The following is an 18722-nucleotide window of genomic DNA, read 5'->3' as shown; positions in this document are numbered from 1 at the left end:
ATAGTGCAGATCGGTAGTTGGGCGATGGGTTGATCATCTTAAAGAAAAAAAAAGCTAAGAAATACCAACATGAAAGCAGCAGCACTGGTTCCAACCCAGGGCTGACAACTGCTCCCAGTCCTCATAATGCTTCACTGCTGGGTTGTCACTTCCATGACAGAACTGAAGATTAAATAGGGAAGAGCTCCGGGAGCCCCGATGCTGCATCATACTGGGGCGAATGATGCTGATGGCCGCAGCTTGCCAGCTATATGTTGTTAGCGGATGCTTTCTATTTTTTCTATTCCTTGGGTTTATTATTTCCCAGGGCTTTATCCCGGGATAGATGCCATCAGGGACTGTCCGGCTTGTGAGGCATTAGCCAAAACTGTCACTACCTCTTCATATATCTGTTACATTATTATTTCATATTTATAACCGTCATATGGAGTTTTCTTTGTCGTAATCTCCACCACTGATCAGCCATAACAATAAGACCACTGACTGGTGGAGAGAAGATTATCTTCTGATAATTGCGTCTGTCAGAGGTGGGAGATGATATCGGAAAGTGAATGTCAGCTCTAGTGGTTCATGTGTTGGAAGCAGGAAAAATGGGCAAATGTAAATCACCGAGCGACTGAGACAAGCGACGTACTGTGATGTTCAATGAGTCAGAGCATCTCGAAAAAGGAGGGTCTTGTGGGGTGTTCCGGGTATACGGAGAGTCTTGTGGGGTGTTTCCGGTATACAGAGGGTCTTGTAGGCAGGTCCCGGTATACAGAGGGTCTTGTTGGGCGTTTCCGGTATACGGAGTGTCTTGTGGGGTGATCCCGGCATACGGCAGGTCTTGTTGGGTGTTTCCAGTATACATCAGGTCTTGTTGGGTTTTTCCAGTATACTACGGAGGGTCTTGTGGGGTGTTCCCGGTATACAGAGGGTCTTGTTGGGTGTTTCCAGTATACGCCAGGTCTTGTTTGGTGTTCCTGGTATAAGGAGGGTCATGTGGGGTGCTGCCAGCATACAGAGGGTCTTATGGGGTGTTCCTGGTATACAGAGGGTTTTGTGGGGTTGTCCCGGAATACAGCAGGTCTTATTGGGTGTTTCCAGTATACAGAGGGTCTTGTGGGGTGCTCCTGGTATACAGAGGGTCTTGTGGGGTGTTCCTGGTATATAGTAGGTCTTGTTGGGTGCTTCCTGTATACGGAGGGTCTTGTGGGGTGTTCCCGGTATACGGCAGGTCTTGTGTGGTGTTCCCGGTATACGGCAGATCTTGTGAGGTGTTCCCGGTATACGGCAGATCTTGTGAGGTGTTCCCAGTATACGGAGGATCTCGTTGGGTGTTTCCAGTATACGACAGATCTTGTTGGGCGTTTCTAGTATACAGCAGGTCTTGTGCTGTGTTCCCGGTATACAGCAGGTCCTGTGGAGTGCTCCTGTTATACGGCAGATCTTTTGGGGTGTTCCCGGTATACGGAGGGTCTTGTTGGTTATTTCCACTATACGACAGATCTTGTTGGGGGATTCCAGTATACAGCCAGTCTTTTGCTGTGTTCCCGGTATACAGCAGATCTTGTGGGGTATTCCCGGTATATGGCGATCCTGTGGCATGTCCCTGGTATACAGTATACCTTATGACGTACACCCAGTACACGGCAGGTCTCATGGTGTGTTTCTAGGATACAGTGGTTTGACGCTAGGACAACTGGTGAACTTGCAGCAGTTGTTGGAACCAACTAATTCAGGTGCGGTCTGGAGGTTAGCAATGCCGTATTCCCACCATGGGGTCATGGATATGTGAGCCCAGGATGTACACTGATGGTCCACAAGGGATCGAGTTGTCTCAGTTTAGTTCCCTACCAGAGAGAATGGAGTCACAGCCATAAACTTCTAGAACTTCTCATGACAGCAGTTATGGCTCCAGCACAGAAGGGGCGAGCGCTGTTTATGATCGGGGAGACCCTGCACCATGATGTGATCTAACAGTTACTTCTATGGACAATCTACTTGTAATAAATATGGGGGCATCCAGACCCCTGAAGTTAGGAGTGTGGCAGTGCCCAATTTTTACCATTGCCATGTACAGTATGCCCATAGTTTCAAATGTGAAGTGAACTTGTCATCTATGGCAGACATTTTTTCGGATATCTCCTTTGGGAGAGGGGGATTTTAATGGCCGACAGCCACTGTCCGTAAGGAGTAACATCAGCCACAGAAGCGTCTCTTGAAGCTCATGGACCCAAATGTAAAATCTCCAAAATCCCCCATCCCCTTGATGTCACGTGTCCTTGATAGCGTTGACCTTTTCTTATGAGCCAAAGATCTTTCGTGTCCTTCTAAACTCCAGACCCCGGGGTGACTGCGGCCCTGGATCAGCCCCATTACTCATGGGCTGTGAACCCCCCAGACATCGACCTGTGGCTGCAATGGTGACTGTACACTTTAGGAAATGGTGGAGCTGCTCCCGAAGGTGTCTCTGTTACCTGAGATCATTGGTGGGTACACGTCACAGGTACATTTCTCATATATACTTCTCAGGTACATTTCTCATATATACTTCTGGAGTACATTTGTCAGCTACATTTCTCAGTTACATGTTTCGGATACATTTCTTGGATACACTTCTCGGGTACATTTTTCGGATATACTTCTCGGGTACATTTCTCAGATAAACTTCTGGGGTGCTTTTCTCAGATACATTTCTCAGGTACATTTCTTGGATATACTTCTAAGGTACAGTTCTCGGATACACTCGGTTGCTGCCTTGTGGTCCTCGCTGGGTTTCGCGCCCTTGGTGACGGCTCCATCTAGCGCTAACCTCTGCTTTCTCTTTGTGTATCTCGCAGGCTTCCTTCTGTGCAGACCATCTGCAGGACGTGGCCAGTGAGGGGCCCGGGCCCCGCTTCTCTGTGACCAGCCTTCCCTTCTGGGCAGAGCCTGGGACCCCCAGCCTGCTGCAATGGGTGGGTTCTAAGCGCTGGTAAGAGGTGACAGTGTGAGCGGTGCAGTGTCTCCTGCGCCTATGTCGTGTATACTGACCTTTCTCCTGTCTGTTTGCTGTTCTCTGTGCTGTCGGGGCACCCCCCTCAGGTAATGAGGAGCACTGGGGTCAGCCCACCCTGGAGATGCTGAAGAGAAGGGACATTCTGGCTATTGTACTCATCGTTCTGCCCTGGACCTTACTCATCACAGTATGGCACCACAGTACCCTGTCCCCGCTGCTCACTGCACACAAGGGTGAGGAGACTCTGTGACCCCCATCCCCATCACATGACCCTGACATAACCTATGACCTCATGGCCATCACCCCTGACCTCTCCATTCTGCATGGCTTCATCATAACATGACCTGCTGGACCCATCCAAAGTCCAAAGGCAGGATCCCATCACTCCACCACATATTAGTGTGCCGAACCATGAAATGTTGTGTTTACTCATTAGTGCAAAACAGTATGAGTACCAGGAATTCCCTCACACATCCAGAAACCCATATCACACACACATTGAGTGCAGCTCTGGAGTATAATACAAGATAAGAAATGTAATGTATGTACAGAGTGACTCCACCTGCAGATTAGTGAGTGCAGCTCTGGGGTATAATACATAAGTAATGTCTGTACACAGTGACTCCACCAGCAGAATAGTGAGTGCAGCTCTGGGGTATAATACAGGATGCAACTCAGGATCAGTAATGTAATGTACACAGTGACTGCACCAGCAGAATAGTGAGTGCAGCTCTGGAGTATAATACAGGATGTAACTCAGGATCAGTAATGTTAATGTATGTACACAGTGACTGCACCAGCAGAATAGTGAGTGCAGCTCTGGAGTATAATACAGGATGTAACTCAGGATCAGTAATGTAATGTATGTACACAGTGACTGCATCAGCAGAATAGTGAGTGCAGCTCTGGAGTATAATACAGGATGTAACTCAGGATCAGTAATGTAATGTATGTACACAGTGACTGCACCAGCAGAAAAGTGAGTGCAGCTCTGGAGTATAATAAGGATGTAACTCGGGATCAGTAATGTAATGTATTTACACAATGACCGTACCAGCAGAATAGTGAGTGCAGCTCTGGAGTATAATAAGGATGTAACTCAGGATCAGTAATGTAATGTATGTACACAGTGACTGCACCAGCAGAATAGTGAGTGCAGCTCTGGGGTATAATTCAGGATGTAACTCAGGTCAGGATCAGTACAGGATCAGTAATGTAATGTATGTACACAGTGACTGTACCAGCAGAATAGTGAGTGGAGCACTGGAGTATAATACAGGAGGTAACTCAGGATCAGTAATGTAATGTATGTACACAGTGACTGCACCAGCAGAATAGTGAGTGCAGCTCTGGAGTATAATACAGGCTGTAACTCGGGATCAGTAATGTATGTATACAGTGAGTAAACTTCACAAGCAACAGCATCCATATGCCAGTTGTAGAGATAAAACTACATTTACTGTATATTGCCATATACAAACGTGACAATGTTTCGACCTCTTATCTGTATCAGGATCTCCTTGGCGCGGTCTCTTGTGAATATACAGGATTATCTCCCCGTCAGCTACTTGGTTCTTCGCTGGGATTGTGCTGCCTTTCTGTTCTCCATGATTCTTTCTATGTAGACGGCTGCAGTTCATGGATGTATCAGTATTTCTCACAATGTGGCCTCTTATTGACGAAGCCAGAACCCTGTGCACAAAGCTGTGATTTCAGAGTGAATGTCTCGTTTCTATACAGATGTCGGGGTGCAGGCGGCGCCTCCATTTATTACGCTTACATTGAGCTGATGATGCATTATAGGAACCACGTCCATGTCACAGTCTGCAGCTCAGTGCCGGCAATGTTTAGTCTCTGCTCCAAGCACTCGGTCCAGGTCTCTATAGTCAGGATTATGGGCTGTAAGCAGCGCAGTGCCAATAGTACTGGTAATGCTGGAGGAGTTCTGCTCCTGACTGTTAATGCAACATACTGTAGATATATAGGTATAACAGACCTAAGCTGCAGCTCCATGACTCCGCAGGACCCATCAACCAATATTATCTCCTCCTCCTCATCATCATCATCCTCATTCTCTTTCTGGATCAACTTGTCACTTTGGTTTCTGTGATCGGTTCTGGTCCATCTCGTTCTATTAGGTCATTGCCAGATCCTGAGCCCCCATATAAAATGTGTCCGGACCCCCGCATAGGCGAACGCTGTCAGAACCATACATACATGTACAGCTTATTACGTGTTACTGTACCGGTGATTGCAGGTTCATGTCCCCGAACAGGGGCAAAAAAAAAGTTAACAATGAAAAAATAATATAAAAAATCAAAAACTACAAAATCTCCCCCTCCTCTAATTTAATTAAAGAGAATTTTCACATCTGCTGAACTCCAAACTACTAAAATATCAGGTTATTCCAGACGCTGAAGAATAAAAATGTAAAAACAAATTAAAAAAAATAATAATAAAATTGACAATTTTGTCTTCTCTTCTTTCCAAAAAGTGAAATAACTAGCTGTGTAATGGTACCAATAAAATCCACAGCTCGGGGAGTAAAAACCAAGACCTCGCCCAGCGCCAACAATCACATTTGTCGCCCTATTTGTGACATTACAGATGTGGATGACTTTGGCGTCGCCGTAATCGCACTATTAATTCTCGGTCTCATTTTTCCGGTAAATCATTATTTCTCATTTTTTTCACTTATTATATGATCCTTGTTGGTGTCTAACATGACATCTCGTCCCACAAACAAAAAGTCCTGATGGCGAGAAAATAAATCTGATGAGGATTTATGGAGGCGAGAGGCATAAAATGAAACTCATCCCATCCTTCCAGGATCATGCAGACGATTCTGCTGCAGAACTTCCTAGTCTCTTCCTCTAACTTTCTTGAGCTGATCTTGTTTTCTGTCTCCACAGAGGACGGCAGCGATGGCCGCAGAGATGCAAGTCCAGGCTCCGACTCCAGGGAGTATTGTTCCTCTGAACGGGATATCGTAGAAGTTGTCAGGACTGAGTATGTGTACACCCGGCCGCCGCCTTGGATGGGCAACCTCGCTACCATCCACGTGATCACCCCCACCTACAGCAGACCGGTGCAGAAGGCAGAACTCACCCGTCTGTCCAACACGTTACTGCATGTGCCCAATCTGCACTGGATCCTGGTGGAGGACGCGCAGCGCCGCACCCCGCTGGTCACCCGGCTGCTGCAGGAGTCTGGTCTCAACTACACCCACCTCAATGTGGAGACCCCCCGGAATTATAAACTGAGGGGAGACACCCGGGACCCCCGAATACCCCGGGGGACTATGCAGAGGAACCTCGCCCTGCGATGGCTTAGAGAGACTTTTAACAAAAACAACAGTTTGCCGGGAGTCGTGTACTTCGCCGATGACGATAACACATACAGCCTGGATCTGTTTGAGGAGGTGAGTCTGAGGTGAAGCCCCCAGTGCGGGGCTGTTACGTGGGACTTCTGGACTACACCTTACTGTGTGTCCAATCACTTCCTGCTGATATTCTTATACTTGTGCATAATCATGAGGAGAGCTGCAGTGTAAAGTATGGGGGAAACATTGAGCTGCAACCATAGAAATCAGAGAGGGTTTTTGCTTTGCAGCGACTTCTAACTTTACTACCCCAGTGATTGCAAAGCACAGGATCCAACCAGAAACTGTCCAGAGAACACAGATCAGTAGGGGTACCAACACCAATATTCCAGAAGCATGGATGAGCTCGGACCTTCCTGCAATATTGGGGTCTAGCAGAAGCAGTGGTAACAAACCCTTGTTATGCTGGCGGTGGTATCAGATTTGGTTCCCAATATCAGATTGGAGGTCGGACACCTGGCACCACTACGAGGTCTTGAGGTCCTCAGATGTGGCAGCGCTGTGCACCGCGTAATGGCCAAGTTCTCAGTACTGCAGCGTCGATCACATTCAACTCAATAGATCCCGAGCTACAGTACTGAGAATGGCCACTACCTGGTGTACGATAGTGGGGGTGCTGGGTGTGGGACCCCACTGATCTGGTAAGATGTTGTCCTATCAATAGGAACGGTGATTATTAATAACAAACAAGTGGGACTAAAAACATTTGCCACTTTAATAATATAAACTTAAATTGCAATTCTAAAATCCCTGGATGTGACTATAAAGCCCCCTAAATGTTCTCCTGACCTCTCCAAGGTGCAAGGGGCAGCGGGCGAGACGGTCTGTGTCTTCTGCGGATTTATGGGTAAGGCTGGAGTCAGATACAACGTAGAAAAATAAGGACCGTATTGTACGGCCGTAACACGCATAAATGGCCCCTAAACAGTGCTCCGTATGTCATCCGTTGTCAGGGTGTGGCCGCGTATTTTTCCCATGTAAGCATCCGTATGTAATCCGTATGTAATCCGTATGCTGAGAATTTATCGCAGGCTTGCAAAATGGACATATAATGGAGCCCAATGACAGGGTAAAACCCAAACGAAAGGATAGATATATACACATAGAATACACACATATATACACACACATTATGTGTATGTGTGTGTGTATGTATATATATATATATATATATATATATATATATATATATATATATATATATATATATATATATATACAATGTGTATATATCCATTCTTTTGGTTCTTTATTAAACCTGTCATTTACTGCATCTCGCATTGAATTGTCGGCTTTTCTAAGGACACTGGGTGCGCATTTCTCGCAAGTCACACGTGTATTCCGTGTGTACTCCGTATTTTTTGCGCCCCCATAGACTTGCATTGGTGTACTACGGTCGTAGTACGCTGACAATCGCAGCATGCTGCGATTGGCTCGGCCCATAAAAAATACGCGAGAAATATACGGCTGATGGGAGCTGCCCCATAGAGAATCATTGGTCTGTGTGCAATGCATTTTTTAACGCCTCTCACTCGTTTGTATTTCACTCTAGTGTGACACCGGCCTAAGGCTGCGGCCACACGGTGACGCTGGTCACATAGCATGGAGATCAGCAGGACGTATGCAGATGGCCGCAGACCATCTGCTCTTTGCTTGATGGTCACACACGACTTTGCACGTGACGTGACTCCTCTATTGTGGCAACCAGCGGCCTCATATCCAACGAGTATGGCCGCTTTGTGACTGTCATTATGTCATCCTGATTATTCCAGGTTATTATTTGAGGGGGTCACACGTCTGTGGCAATGTGGCGACTTGTAGGGGATCACGGCAAGTTATTAAAAGACGGGGGGGGGGGGGGGGGTGTGTCGTACATGCTGCGTTCACGTGTCCTATATCGTGGCCAAAGTTCAAGGTGAAGTCCTCTGCAAGTCGTACGACCAAAGCCTCAGTGTAGCCGCGGCCCTATCAGTCCCTCTGCAGGACTTGTCCTCGGTGGATTCAGGATTGAATGATGGAAAATATTGTTTAATCAGCTTGTAACGGGGCCGTGAAAAGAGACATGTGCCACCGCAGCGAGGGGAAGGAACACTTTGTTCGGGGGCTTTGTGCTCACATGGGAGAAGGGGTGTCAGCGGCACATTGTGTGATTGACAAACCTCAGGCACAATGACTATAATCAGTCAGCTACAGTGTACGAGGGTGCAGTGAACTCACCCAGCGCGGCCGAGTCCTTGTCTACTGCTGCCCTGCCGTTATTAAAGGGGCCCTCCGCTTCTACTACAAGGTTTCTGAACTTATTGATTTCTGTCTTCTGGGCTTTGACATTGCTTTTCTTGCTCTCTGTCAGAGAATGGGAACTCTGCATTTCATGTGAAAAAATGTCTGGATCTAATACTGTTCACAGCTGAGCGTTTATAAGGCTTTGTGCACACAGCCGGAATTCCTGCAGAAGTTTTGCAAGCGTAATTAGCTTGCAGAATGCTAGCATTTTCCGAGCGATCTGTAACATCGCTTGAAAAACTGATTGACAGGTTGGTCACACTTATCAAACATAGTGTTTACAAGTGTGACCAACTTTTTACTATTGAGGCCGCCTATGTGGCATCAGTAGTAAAAAGATATAGAGTTTAAAATAATAAAAAATCGTGTTATTCTCACCTTCCGGGGTCCCCCGCGTTCCCGATCCTCGCGATGCTCCCGGCAAGTCCCGTTCCCAGTGATGCCTTGTGACAATAACCCCAGATGACGTAGCATCTCGCGAGACCGCTACATCATCACAGGTCATTGTCACAAGGCATCACTGGGAACGGGACTTGCCGGGACCGTGAGAATATCACGATTCTTTATTTTAATTCTATATTTTTCAGGGACAATGGTACCCAGAGCCTGGAGGAGAATCTCCTCTCCTCCAGGCCCTGGGTACCATCCACACATTTGCCGCTTACTTTGCGCATGGTGGTCATTGCCACATGCAGAAAGTAAGCGGACAATGCATTCCTATGTGTGTGGAATTCCCGCGATTCTGCATAAAGAATGAGCATGCTGTGTATTTTTCTGCGATGCGATTCCGCCGGGGAAAAATATGCAGCATTAGCACAGCATGTGCGGAATGCCATTGAATTCAATGGGTTGCTTATTTTATGCGTTTTTGCTGCGTTTTTCGCGGCAAAAACGCATTAAATCCGCGGGTATTCCAGACGTGTGCACATAGCGTTGTATCTGGATTAGATGCTACAGAATAGACTGCACCAACACATTGTAACAAATGATCCGGACAGGTGGGTATTTCTGCTGGGATTGTCTACACAGGATACAACGGTAAGAAACCCTGAGGGTACGTGCACTCACTGCGGATTGCAGTGCGGATTTGGCCGCGCGGATTTTGTAAAATCCGCAGGTAAATTTGCAGATCAAAAGACCTGTGGTTTTATCTGTGGATTGCTCTGCGGTTTTTCATCTCCTCAATGGAGGAGATGGCAAACCGCAGCGGAATCCGCAGAAAGAATTGACACCGTCTGCACCGCGGTTTTGTATTCCCATAGGGAATAATGGTACTGTACACCGCAGCAAAAACTGCTGCGGACCCACAGCGGCCAAATCCGCTGCGGAACCGCAGCAGAATCCGCAGCGTGTGCACACACCCTCAGCTGGGAGAGGTATTAGGTCAGTGGAGTTTCTCAGCCTTTGGAGTCACTAACAGAAAGCGGCGATATTGAAAATGTGGAGAAATGGATGCAGAAAGTACATTAGACGCTATTGTGTGTCCAGCTCTGCACTGGAGGTTTCTGAATGTGAAGTTTGCAGCATTAGGAGTGCAGCTCTGGAGTGTGATATGAAGTATACACTGACGCGCTCTCTCTAGATGCGGAATACCAGGAAGGTGTCGGTGTGGCCGGTGGCTTTCGTTGGAGGACTGCGCTACGAGTCGCCCAAGGTCAACTCTGCCGGGAGAGTGTACGGATGGAAGACTGTGTTCGATCCGCACCGACCGTTTGCGATAGACATGGCGGGCTTTTCCGTTAACCTGCGGCTTATTCTTCAGCGACCGCAGGCGTATTTCAAGCTACGGGGAGTGAAGGGCGGCTACCAGGAGAGCAGCTTACTGCGGGAGCTCGTCACCCTCAACGACCTGGAGCCCAAAGCCGACAATTGCACTAAGGTACATGGGGACCGGGGACGGAGCGCACACCAGCCAGCCAAGTCAATCTAATGGGGGATCCAACCGCTGGGGGGGAGACAAAGAGCGGCCAAGCTCCCTTACACCCTGTGGGAGGCACAAAGTACCAGGTGAATCGCCTGGTCCACCAGGAATACTGACCTGCACCTCAGGATTAGTGGGGAAACCCAGAGGTCAAACCTGTACGAGGGGTCTCTATAGCCAGAAAACCCCTTGAATCAATGCATAGGATGCACTGGATAATGTGCAGGGGATCTAAGACTGTATACAATGTACTCCTGTTTCTAGATCCTGGTCTGGCATACGCGGACGGAGAAGCCCGTGCTGGTGAACGAGGGGAAGAAAGGATTCACAGACCCCAATGTGGAGATCTGAGGACACATCCACAGGTGAGCACGGCCCGCGGGGGGGGGGGGGAATGCCTCTGGTAACACATAATTACTGCCCACAATGGAAATCTAGTTTCATAGTAAAATTCACAGACTTTCCGCCATTTACATTGTTCTCGTTTCATTGATTTATTGGAAATATCTGAACACAACTGGAAACAAGAGAATTCTCCCCATTCTGTACAAAAGGCCACTTTTCCTGACACTATTATGACCAGCATCTATACTACATGGCAGAGCCCCACTGGCTCTTGTGACTTGCTGCAGATGTGAGGTATAACCAGACATTGGCATCTAGCAGTGTTTTTTGAGGGGTCTTGTCCCATTCCTCATGGATAATATTAGTAATTTGGAGATCAGTGCCCACAAGGAATGGGCTAAGATCCCTCAGAAGCGCTGCTCAAAGCCAATGTCTGGCTATACATCACGTCTGCAGTAGGTGGGTGTCTGGCTATGTATCAAGTCTTCAGCAGGTCATAACAGCCAGAGGGGCTCTAACAAGTACTATGGCCGTCTGGCTATACATCATGTCTGGAGCAGGTAGTAACAGCCAGAGGGGCTCTAACAAGTACTCTGGTTGTCTGCCTATACATCAGGTCTGCAGCAGGTCATAATAGCCAGAGGGGCTCTAACAAGTACTATGGACGTCTGGCTACGCAATAAGTGATGCGTCGTCAGATGTCCATAGTATCTAGTAGAGCCCCACTGGCTGTGATGACCTGCTGCAGGCGTGCTATGAATGTCTTGGCTATGCATCAGCATCACTTCTGCAGCAGTTCATCACAGCCAGTGGGGCTCTACCAAGTACTATGGATGTCTGCAGCAGGTCGTCACAGCCAGAGGGGCTCTAACAAATCATGCATAGCCAGACATCCATAGTATTTGGTAGAGCCCCTCTGGCTGTGATAACCTGCTGCAGATGTGATGACCTGTGGAAATGTGTTATGGATGTCTGGCTATGCATAACAGCCAGAGGGACTCTACCAAGTTCTATGCATATCTGGTTATGCATCATGTCTGCAGCAGGTCACAACAGCTAGGGAGGCTCTACTAGGTGCTAACTACACTGGTTATGAAGGGATGAATAATCCGGAGACTGCAGCAGTCAGGAAAACAGTCATTTTGTACTGAATTTGGATAAACCTCTTCTTCTAAGTCGTGTTCAGATATTTATATGGTTCTTATTTCACTGTCTTATTGCAAACTGCAGAAAGTTTTCAAATTTTCGCCTTTAACTGAATAGAGGGGTCGGGGGGGGGGGGGGGGGGATAATGGCAGATGTATATATCAGTCCATATACTCACAGAAGCACTGGTATAAAACCATAGCATAAAGGCTAACTTTCTTATTAACATCCCAGGACTGGATGATGAGACTTATCTATTGTAGGGGGTCTCTGGATGGGATCTGATGTCTCCCCCATATTTTCTCTCCATTTAGGGGCTGATTCCTTGGGTTACTGATCGCCGCTTGGGCCTCTAAGAGAAACTTTGAGGACGAGTTCTCCTCTGGCAGCGATCGGCCCCGGTTTGCACAGGACCCCATGTGTGTTATATTTTCCTACAAGCACAGCACATGTGATGAAAGACAAATGTGGAGAAAGGAGGCAGCTGCGTCCCCCCTCTGTGCTCCCGCGGGTCAGTGACAGCCTGCGCCATTGTCGCTCCATTCTCTGCAGTCAGCAGTGACATTCTCCAGACTGAAGCCCCCAATGTCTGTCCACCCCATCATCAGCGGCGCTGCTCACTGACCTTACTGCAGGTGCTGCCATCTGCTGGTCATTCCATGAAATGGTTGAATTAATCACTTCTACCTGGATATCGCCTTACTGACGGTTTCCTAACTTTGGTAATATTTACCAATGATTCTCCAAGCTCATATCGATTTACTGCAGCAAATAATAAAAAAAATGATTCAGTATGCAAATCTGAAACCTTTCATCCTGACAGTTTGCACTGGTCTTATATATGTAATAATTCCAATTATTGGCTGTACTGGGACCAGCTGGTGGAGGGTAGAACTGGCGGGGAAAATGGCACAGACTGTACTAATGATGACATGTCCGAGTCCTGGGGGTCTTAGTCCAAGGCTTGCTGTGGCTACATTGCCTCTAACTCATCTCTCTGGCGGAGGTACAACACGTCCATCATGGAGTAATCCCGCCGTCTCACTCTGCTCGGTAACTAGCTGCAGTGTTTGCCGATAAGTGATGGTTTTAACTACTAGGTTTCTTGCGCCCCCTTCTGGCTACAGTGATGAATTTTTTTTCCTGTTGCTAAAAATGAAGAAAGAGGCATCAAGCTGCACTAATCTGAGACGACGTCCGCCCACCGTCCTCGCCCTGCGGCTGCTCTTCTTAAAACAAGTAGTTTTTTCTCCTTCCTGGAACAAGATTTTTTTTTTTGCATATTTAAAATGGAAAAAAAAGTATTTTTGTGAAATGTTTCTTGTTTGCTGGAGATTGTATGAAAATGGTGTGTCTTGTGGTCTGCAACCTGCGGCTCTCCAGGTACTACTACCCCTAGCATGTGGCTGATATGTTGGAACCAACAGTCAGGGCAGGACAGAGGTATGTGATGTAACACTGAATTGGGTACAACTGTAACAAACCCTCAGGTGTTAGAAGTATCCAGCGTGTTGGACTCTACACCCAACATACAAAGCGGTCAATTGTGGACTGGTGGGACCCCCACAGATCCTAAGAGAGGGTCTCTAAAAGGCCAGATACGATCTGATGAGAGCCGTGTACCAGGGGGACGTTCATTTCTAACATTTACTGAATACTGAGCTCAGTGACTTCATGAATTCAAAAAAAAAAAAACAAAAAAAAACTTATTTGAATAAAATGACTGGAAAAGACGTGACGTTCCCCTAATGTTATCAACATTAAATACGACCCTTTTATCTAGAAATAACTTATAAAATACAATGTTACAGTCATCACTGCAGACAATTTACCCACCGGACCCTGAGATCAGAGTTTTTTGTTTTTAAAATTATAAATAAAATCCCAGTTAAAAAAAAAAAAAAACTCTGTTGAAAGCTCCAGAAATTTGGAAGACGTCTTTGTTTGGCTTGTTCTCCTGTTTCTGATTAAGCGATATCAGGATACCGGACCAGAACCTGTCAGGAAGACATCATAGGGCAGCGACCGTGTCCTGCGGGGTGGGATTTAGTTTTCGTACCAGTGTGGCAATAACTGAGCCATTGACCTGCTGTAGTCCAGGGTACACAGGAGCAGGAGGCCGGCTGGACGGACAGTGAGATGGACCGGGGGGGGGGGCAGCTGGACGGACAGGGAGATGGACCGGCTGGACGGACAGGACACACGCTGGCTGTCCTTCACTTCTACCCAGTTGCTCCTCGTACAATACCAGTTCCTTCAGTTAATCCACATACTGGGTCCTTCCTAGATGAGGTGAATCCACAGAATATAACGAGCTGCCGACTTCTTGTTCTTCAAATATTGTTATCTACAAAAGAAAGGGGGTTACAATCTGTTTTTAGGGGTCATCATTAGGTTCTCTAGTGATCTGTCTGGGTTAAGCCAGACCCCCAGTTTTGGTGTTACAGGAAGACATTCACATCTGTCCCTACCCCCAGTGCCCACACTGGAGAGCCTTTACTGGGCCAAGAGATGGAGACAACTGAGAGCTTCAATACTCTATGTAGAGTTGTAACCTGAACCCCTTACACCACAGTTGAAGGGGAACCATGACGTGGGATCAGGAGAGTGACGCTACTCACTGTATTGATTCCGAGCCATAACCAGGATCCTGGTAAATAAAGCGTCTCTTGAGGACCTATATCCCAGTATCGGCCCAGGTTCTTCCCATTTACAAACACTACTCCTTTCTTCCATCCCTGTAACAGAACAAAGCAGCCGAGTGCTCGGGTCAGAACATAGAAGACTGGAGAGGGCAAAACATATTGGTACGGAGAGGTCAGAAAATATACGCATATAGGAGAGCATATACGAGGGGTGAGCACATAGTCGGAGATTGTACAGAGGTATAATGATAATGTATAGCCGAGCCCTGCCCGGTCACAGAAAGCTGCACCTAACCCCCAATATAAAGGCCACAGCCCAGCCGGTCAGACTTCGGACTCCCTTGTTACTTTTGCACCATGTCTTGGGGATCAGGGAGTTACTGACACCTGCAGATAATTCCCACAACAGATTTACCTTCATAGACAGGAAGGTGTCCCCTGGGGAATAGGTCACCTGGAGTGCTCCCTGGCAGAATACCGGACCAGTCTTCTCCTCGCTAACATCCGACCACTGGATGTTGTCCAGACTTGTGGAGAACAGAGGGAGAAGATGACACCACGTGGAAAACCCTCCAATCTAGCGCCAATATTCCCCTGTAGACCCTGCGCCTCTGACCAAAATCCTCACCGCTGTAGATCCGCCGCAGTTTCCAAACGTCAGTGCCCTGCCGTATATATATCCACCGCAGTTTCCATACGTCGATGCCCTGCCGTATATATCCACCGCAGTTTCCATACGTCGATGCCCTGCCGTCAATACGCCGCAGTTTCCATACACCAGTGCCGTGCCATATATATTCGCCGCAGTTTCCATACGTCGGTGCCCTGCCTTATATCTCCGCCTCAGTTTCCATATGTCGATGCCCTGCTGTCGATCCACCACAGTTTCCATACGCCGGTGCCCTGCCGTATATATCCACCGAAGTTTCCATACGCCAGTGCCCTGCCGTCGATCCGCCAGTTTTCATACGCCGGCGCCCTGCCGCGATACGCCGCAGTTTCCATATGTTGGTGCCCTGTTGTCGATCCGCCAGTTATCATACGCCGGCGCCCTGCCGCGATACGCCGCAGTTTCCATATGTTGGTGCCCTGTTGTCGATCCGCCAGTTTTCATACGCCGGCGCCCTGCCGCGATACGCCGCAGTTTCCATATGTTGGTGCCCTGTTGTCGATCCACCAGTTTTCATACGCCGGCGCCCTGCCGCGATACGCCGCAGTTTCCATATGTTGGTGCCCTGTTGTCGATACGCCGCAGTTTCCATAAATCGGTGCCCTGATGTAGATCGGTATCGTGGCAGTTTCCTCTGGGATGGGAGGCATAGTGGTAAGTCAGAACCATACATTGCCATGAGATGGAGCAACACTTATGAACTAAATGTTGCATTCATCCTGGCCGTCCATCCACCACTGCAGCCACCATATTGGTCCTAGTAAAGGCGGCTCCAGCACTTGAAAACTGGGCATGGGATGAAAAGCAAAGGTCCGGAGTCTACGAGTGGCACAGACGGACGCTGCTCTCACCTCCTGATGAAGGTAGAGTTCATATCCAGGCTGTAGATCTTATAATTCCTCAGTGGAACATCTCGCAGGAAAACGTCACCAACAAGACCTGAGTTGGAAGTAAAAAGGAGAGACCAGGGAGAAGATTAATGACTGGACGGTCAGATGTCGGCTGTGGCTTCACTGAGATCTTTGGGCCTATGGGGAAGGGGTAGTTATAACATGTAGGGACACGTGCCGCCTCTGATGCTTCGCAGTCCATTCAATCATGCACCTTTCGGCTGCTGGGACCCGGCTGTCACCAATGTGACATTAATAAGTCTGTGCAGGGAACGCCCCCTGGAGGCGACTACAAGCAGACAGAGGAAAGGAGTTGTGATCTGTAGCGGAAATGATGGGCAGAGTTGTTCATACCCAGATCATGACCTCTAGAACTACAGGGACCTGTCACCTCGTATGCTGGGACTTGTTGTTCTAGACAGCCATACACTTCTTCCTCTTAGATACCTTTGCGCTGATCATTTATTCTGACTCCGTAATTCACTCGTCCGCGGTTTTCTACCAATATTCGCAACTTTCTGTAACCCTGGAGCAGAAATGAGATCAAGATTAGTTTGCGCCGTGTTCAGGGGTTCTCATAATATTATATATAAAACTCTGCGACCTTCTGTCACATTGGGCTTCAACTGCTCAACAAGAATGGTGCCGTTCACTGACAGCAAGCAGAGGCGGAAACCTTACCTTGGCCATTGCTCACTAATATGCAAATATATAAGCCGCGGAGACACCATCACGTTTCTCAACGCAAGCAATGACTAGCCAGGTCTTTCACCGGGAAGGAACAACCACGGGAAGGGCAGGCTCCAATGAAGGAAACCACCTATGCCAAAACATGGTATCCATCCACAGACAGCTGTTTCAGGGTATTGCCCCTCATCAGTGTGGAGTAGGAAACTGGCTAGTAGGAGCAATGCCTAGTAGCAGACTATGAAAAAATGAGGATGATTGACCTCATGGAGATCAAGGCATTGCTCCTACCAGCCAGTTTCCTACTCCACACTGATGAGGGGCAATACCCCGAAACAGCTGTCTGTGGATGGATACCATGTTTTGGCATAGGTGGTTTCTTCATTGGAGACTGCCCTTCCCGTGGTTGTTCCTTCCCTGTGAAAGACCTGGCTAGTCATTGCTTGCGTTGAGAAACATGTGATGGTGTCTCTGCGGCTGATATTTTGCATGTTTTACATATTTCCCATAAGGGATGGGAGCAGTGCTCTAGAATCACTGCGTTGAGAAACACGTGATGGTGTCTCCGCAGTGTCGGATGTTGATCTCCATGAGGTCAATCATCCTCATTTTTTCATTGCTCACTAATATGGCACCATGGCTGGTCGGATTTCCATGCTGCGGCTGCACGATTCCAGGCATTACCTATAAGATTATGGTGCCATCGGTCACCATATGCAGGTGCGGTTTGGGCATCATTCATGTTGCCAGTGGTCGGCGGCCATCTTCTAGTGTTGTATGCACATGTATGAGCATGGTATCGGACCTGGCTTGCTGTCACTGAATGGAAACACATCGCTCACACCTCTGAGTTTACTCGCTGCAGCATGAGGCCGATCCCACGCTGCATGTGGAGGACAATGGCCGTGCAATGTCAGGTGACACCTCAGTATTCCTGCAGCCATCATGGCCGCATGCAGCAGCTGCAGCATGGAGAATCGGCCATGAAGCTTTATCAATTAAAAGTCATCATGACAACTTTTCTGCCTCTGCTTGTTGTCACAAAATGGAAACTTTCTGTTTTACACCCAAAGAGCTTGAGACACCGAAACACCTGGAAAGTTATAAATCTGCGGAAAAACTAAAAGACGTTTTCAGTTAATGAAAAGAAATGTAAATGCATGGCAAAGAAGGTGGCGAATCATGTGTAACCCATGGTGGTCACAATCACTGTGTGTAAACGGCACAGAACTAGCAGAGCTCTCCTGTGACAGTTAGGGATGTCAGTGTGCGCTGCGTCCACGCCTCTGCTCTTCGTCCTGTACACACAGAAATAACGGACACAGTTTACTTACCGGGACCTCGGCGATGTCCAGCTCCGTGTTCTTATAATCCACAAATCCCACAGACTGACCACTGACGAAAACCTGCAAAACCAAGAGGAAGACGGTCACACTGAACATGCACTGGACGACCACCAGATGGCGCAGGAACGCTGCCAAGGCACAGCAGACGAGATGGGGGAGATCAGTGCGGGGCAGCTGGAAAAATGCTGCGTCTGCAAGGGCTGCAGCCAGTCACTGAGCTCAGCCCTTGTAAATGGCACAAGCCACTGAGCTGAATGATTGGCGGCAGCGCTGTTGATGTGACACCATCAAGTCATTAGCAACTGAGACTGGCGCAGTGCTGGACCTGTGGAGGGCGAGTGCTGTAAACTGCACCTAAGGACAGAACATTTAGGACACCAGAAAACCCCTTAAGGCTGTGTGCCCACGTAGCGATTTTTAAGTGTTT

The 18722-nt window shown here is 48.0% G+C and overlaps 2 protein-coding genes across 5 annotated transcripts in view; one reads left to right on the top strand and one right to left on the bottom strand.

The window, feature by feature from the left end:
• Window positions 1-12857, top strand: part of B3GAT1 (beta-1,3-glucuronyltransferase 1) — a 74176-nt gene extending 61319 nt beyond the window's left edge. The window contains exons 2-7 of one of the 3 annotated variants that reach the window (XM_073584968.1): window positions 2823-2939; window positions 3067-3213; window positions 5893-6401; window positions 10228-10524; window positions 10831-10931; window positions 12372-12857. In XM_073584968.1, coding sequence (XP_073441069.1) covers window positions 2936-2939; window positions 3067-3213; window positions 5893-6401; window positions 10228-10524; window positions 10831-10917 — 1044 coding nt within the window. In that variant the 5' untranslated portion in view covers window positions 2823-2935 and the 3' untranslated portion in view covers window positions 10918-10931; window positions 12372-12857. Of the gene's footprint in view, window positions 1-2822; window positions 2957-3066; window positions 3214-5892; window positions 6402-10227; window positions 10525-10830; window positions 10932-12371 lie in introns of all 3 variants that reach the window. The other 2 variants (XM_073584969.1, XM_073584971.1) reach the window with 2 other exon arrangements.
• Window positions 12858-13797: 940 nt separating this feature from the next.
• Window positions 13798-18722, bottom strand: part of GLB1L2 (galactosidase beta 1 like 2) — a 33945-nt gene continuing 29020 nt past the window's right edge. For both annotated transcript variants that reach the window (XM_073584965.1, XM_073584966.1), the window contains exons 14-19: window positions 18284-18355; window positions 16710-16788; window positions 16224-16311; window positions 15118-15229; window positions 14679-14795; window positions 13798-14404 (exon numbers count right to left, since the gene is read on the bottom strand). In XM_073584965.1, the coding sequence (XP_073441066.1) occupies window positions 14318-14404; window positions 14679-14795; window positions 15118-15229; window positions 16224-16311; window positions 16710-16788; window positions 18284-18355 (555 nt within the window). In that variant the 3' untranslated portion in view covers window positions 13798-14317. The remainder of the gene's footprint in view (window positions 14405-14678; window positions 14796-15117; window positions 15230-16223; window positions 16312-16709; window positions 16789-18283; window positions 18356-18722) is intronic.

This window comes from Dendrobates tinctorius, unplaced genomic scaffold (genome assembly GCF_039654945.1).
Source record: "Dendrobates tinctorius isolate UK_male_01 unplaced genomic scaffold, ASM3965494v1 ptg000086l, whole genome shotgun sequence".
Classification (NCBI taxonomy): Eukaryota; Metazoa; Chordata; class Amphibia; order Anura; family Dendrobatidae; genus Dendrobates; species Dendrobates tinctorius.
This window is presented reverse-complemented; position numbering and strand designations above follow the sequence as displayed.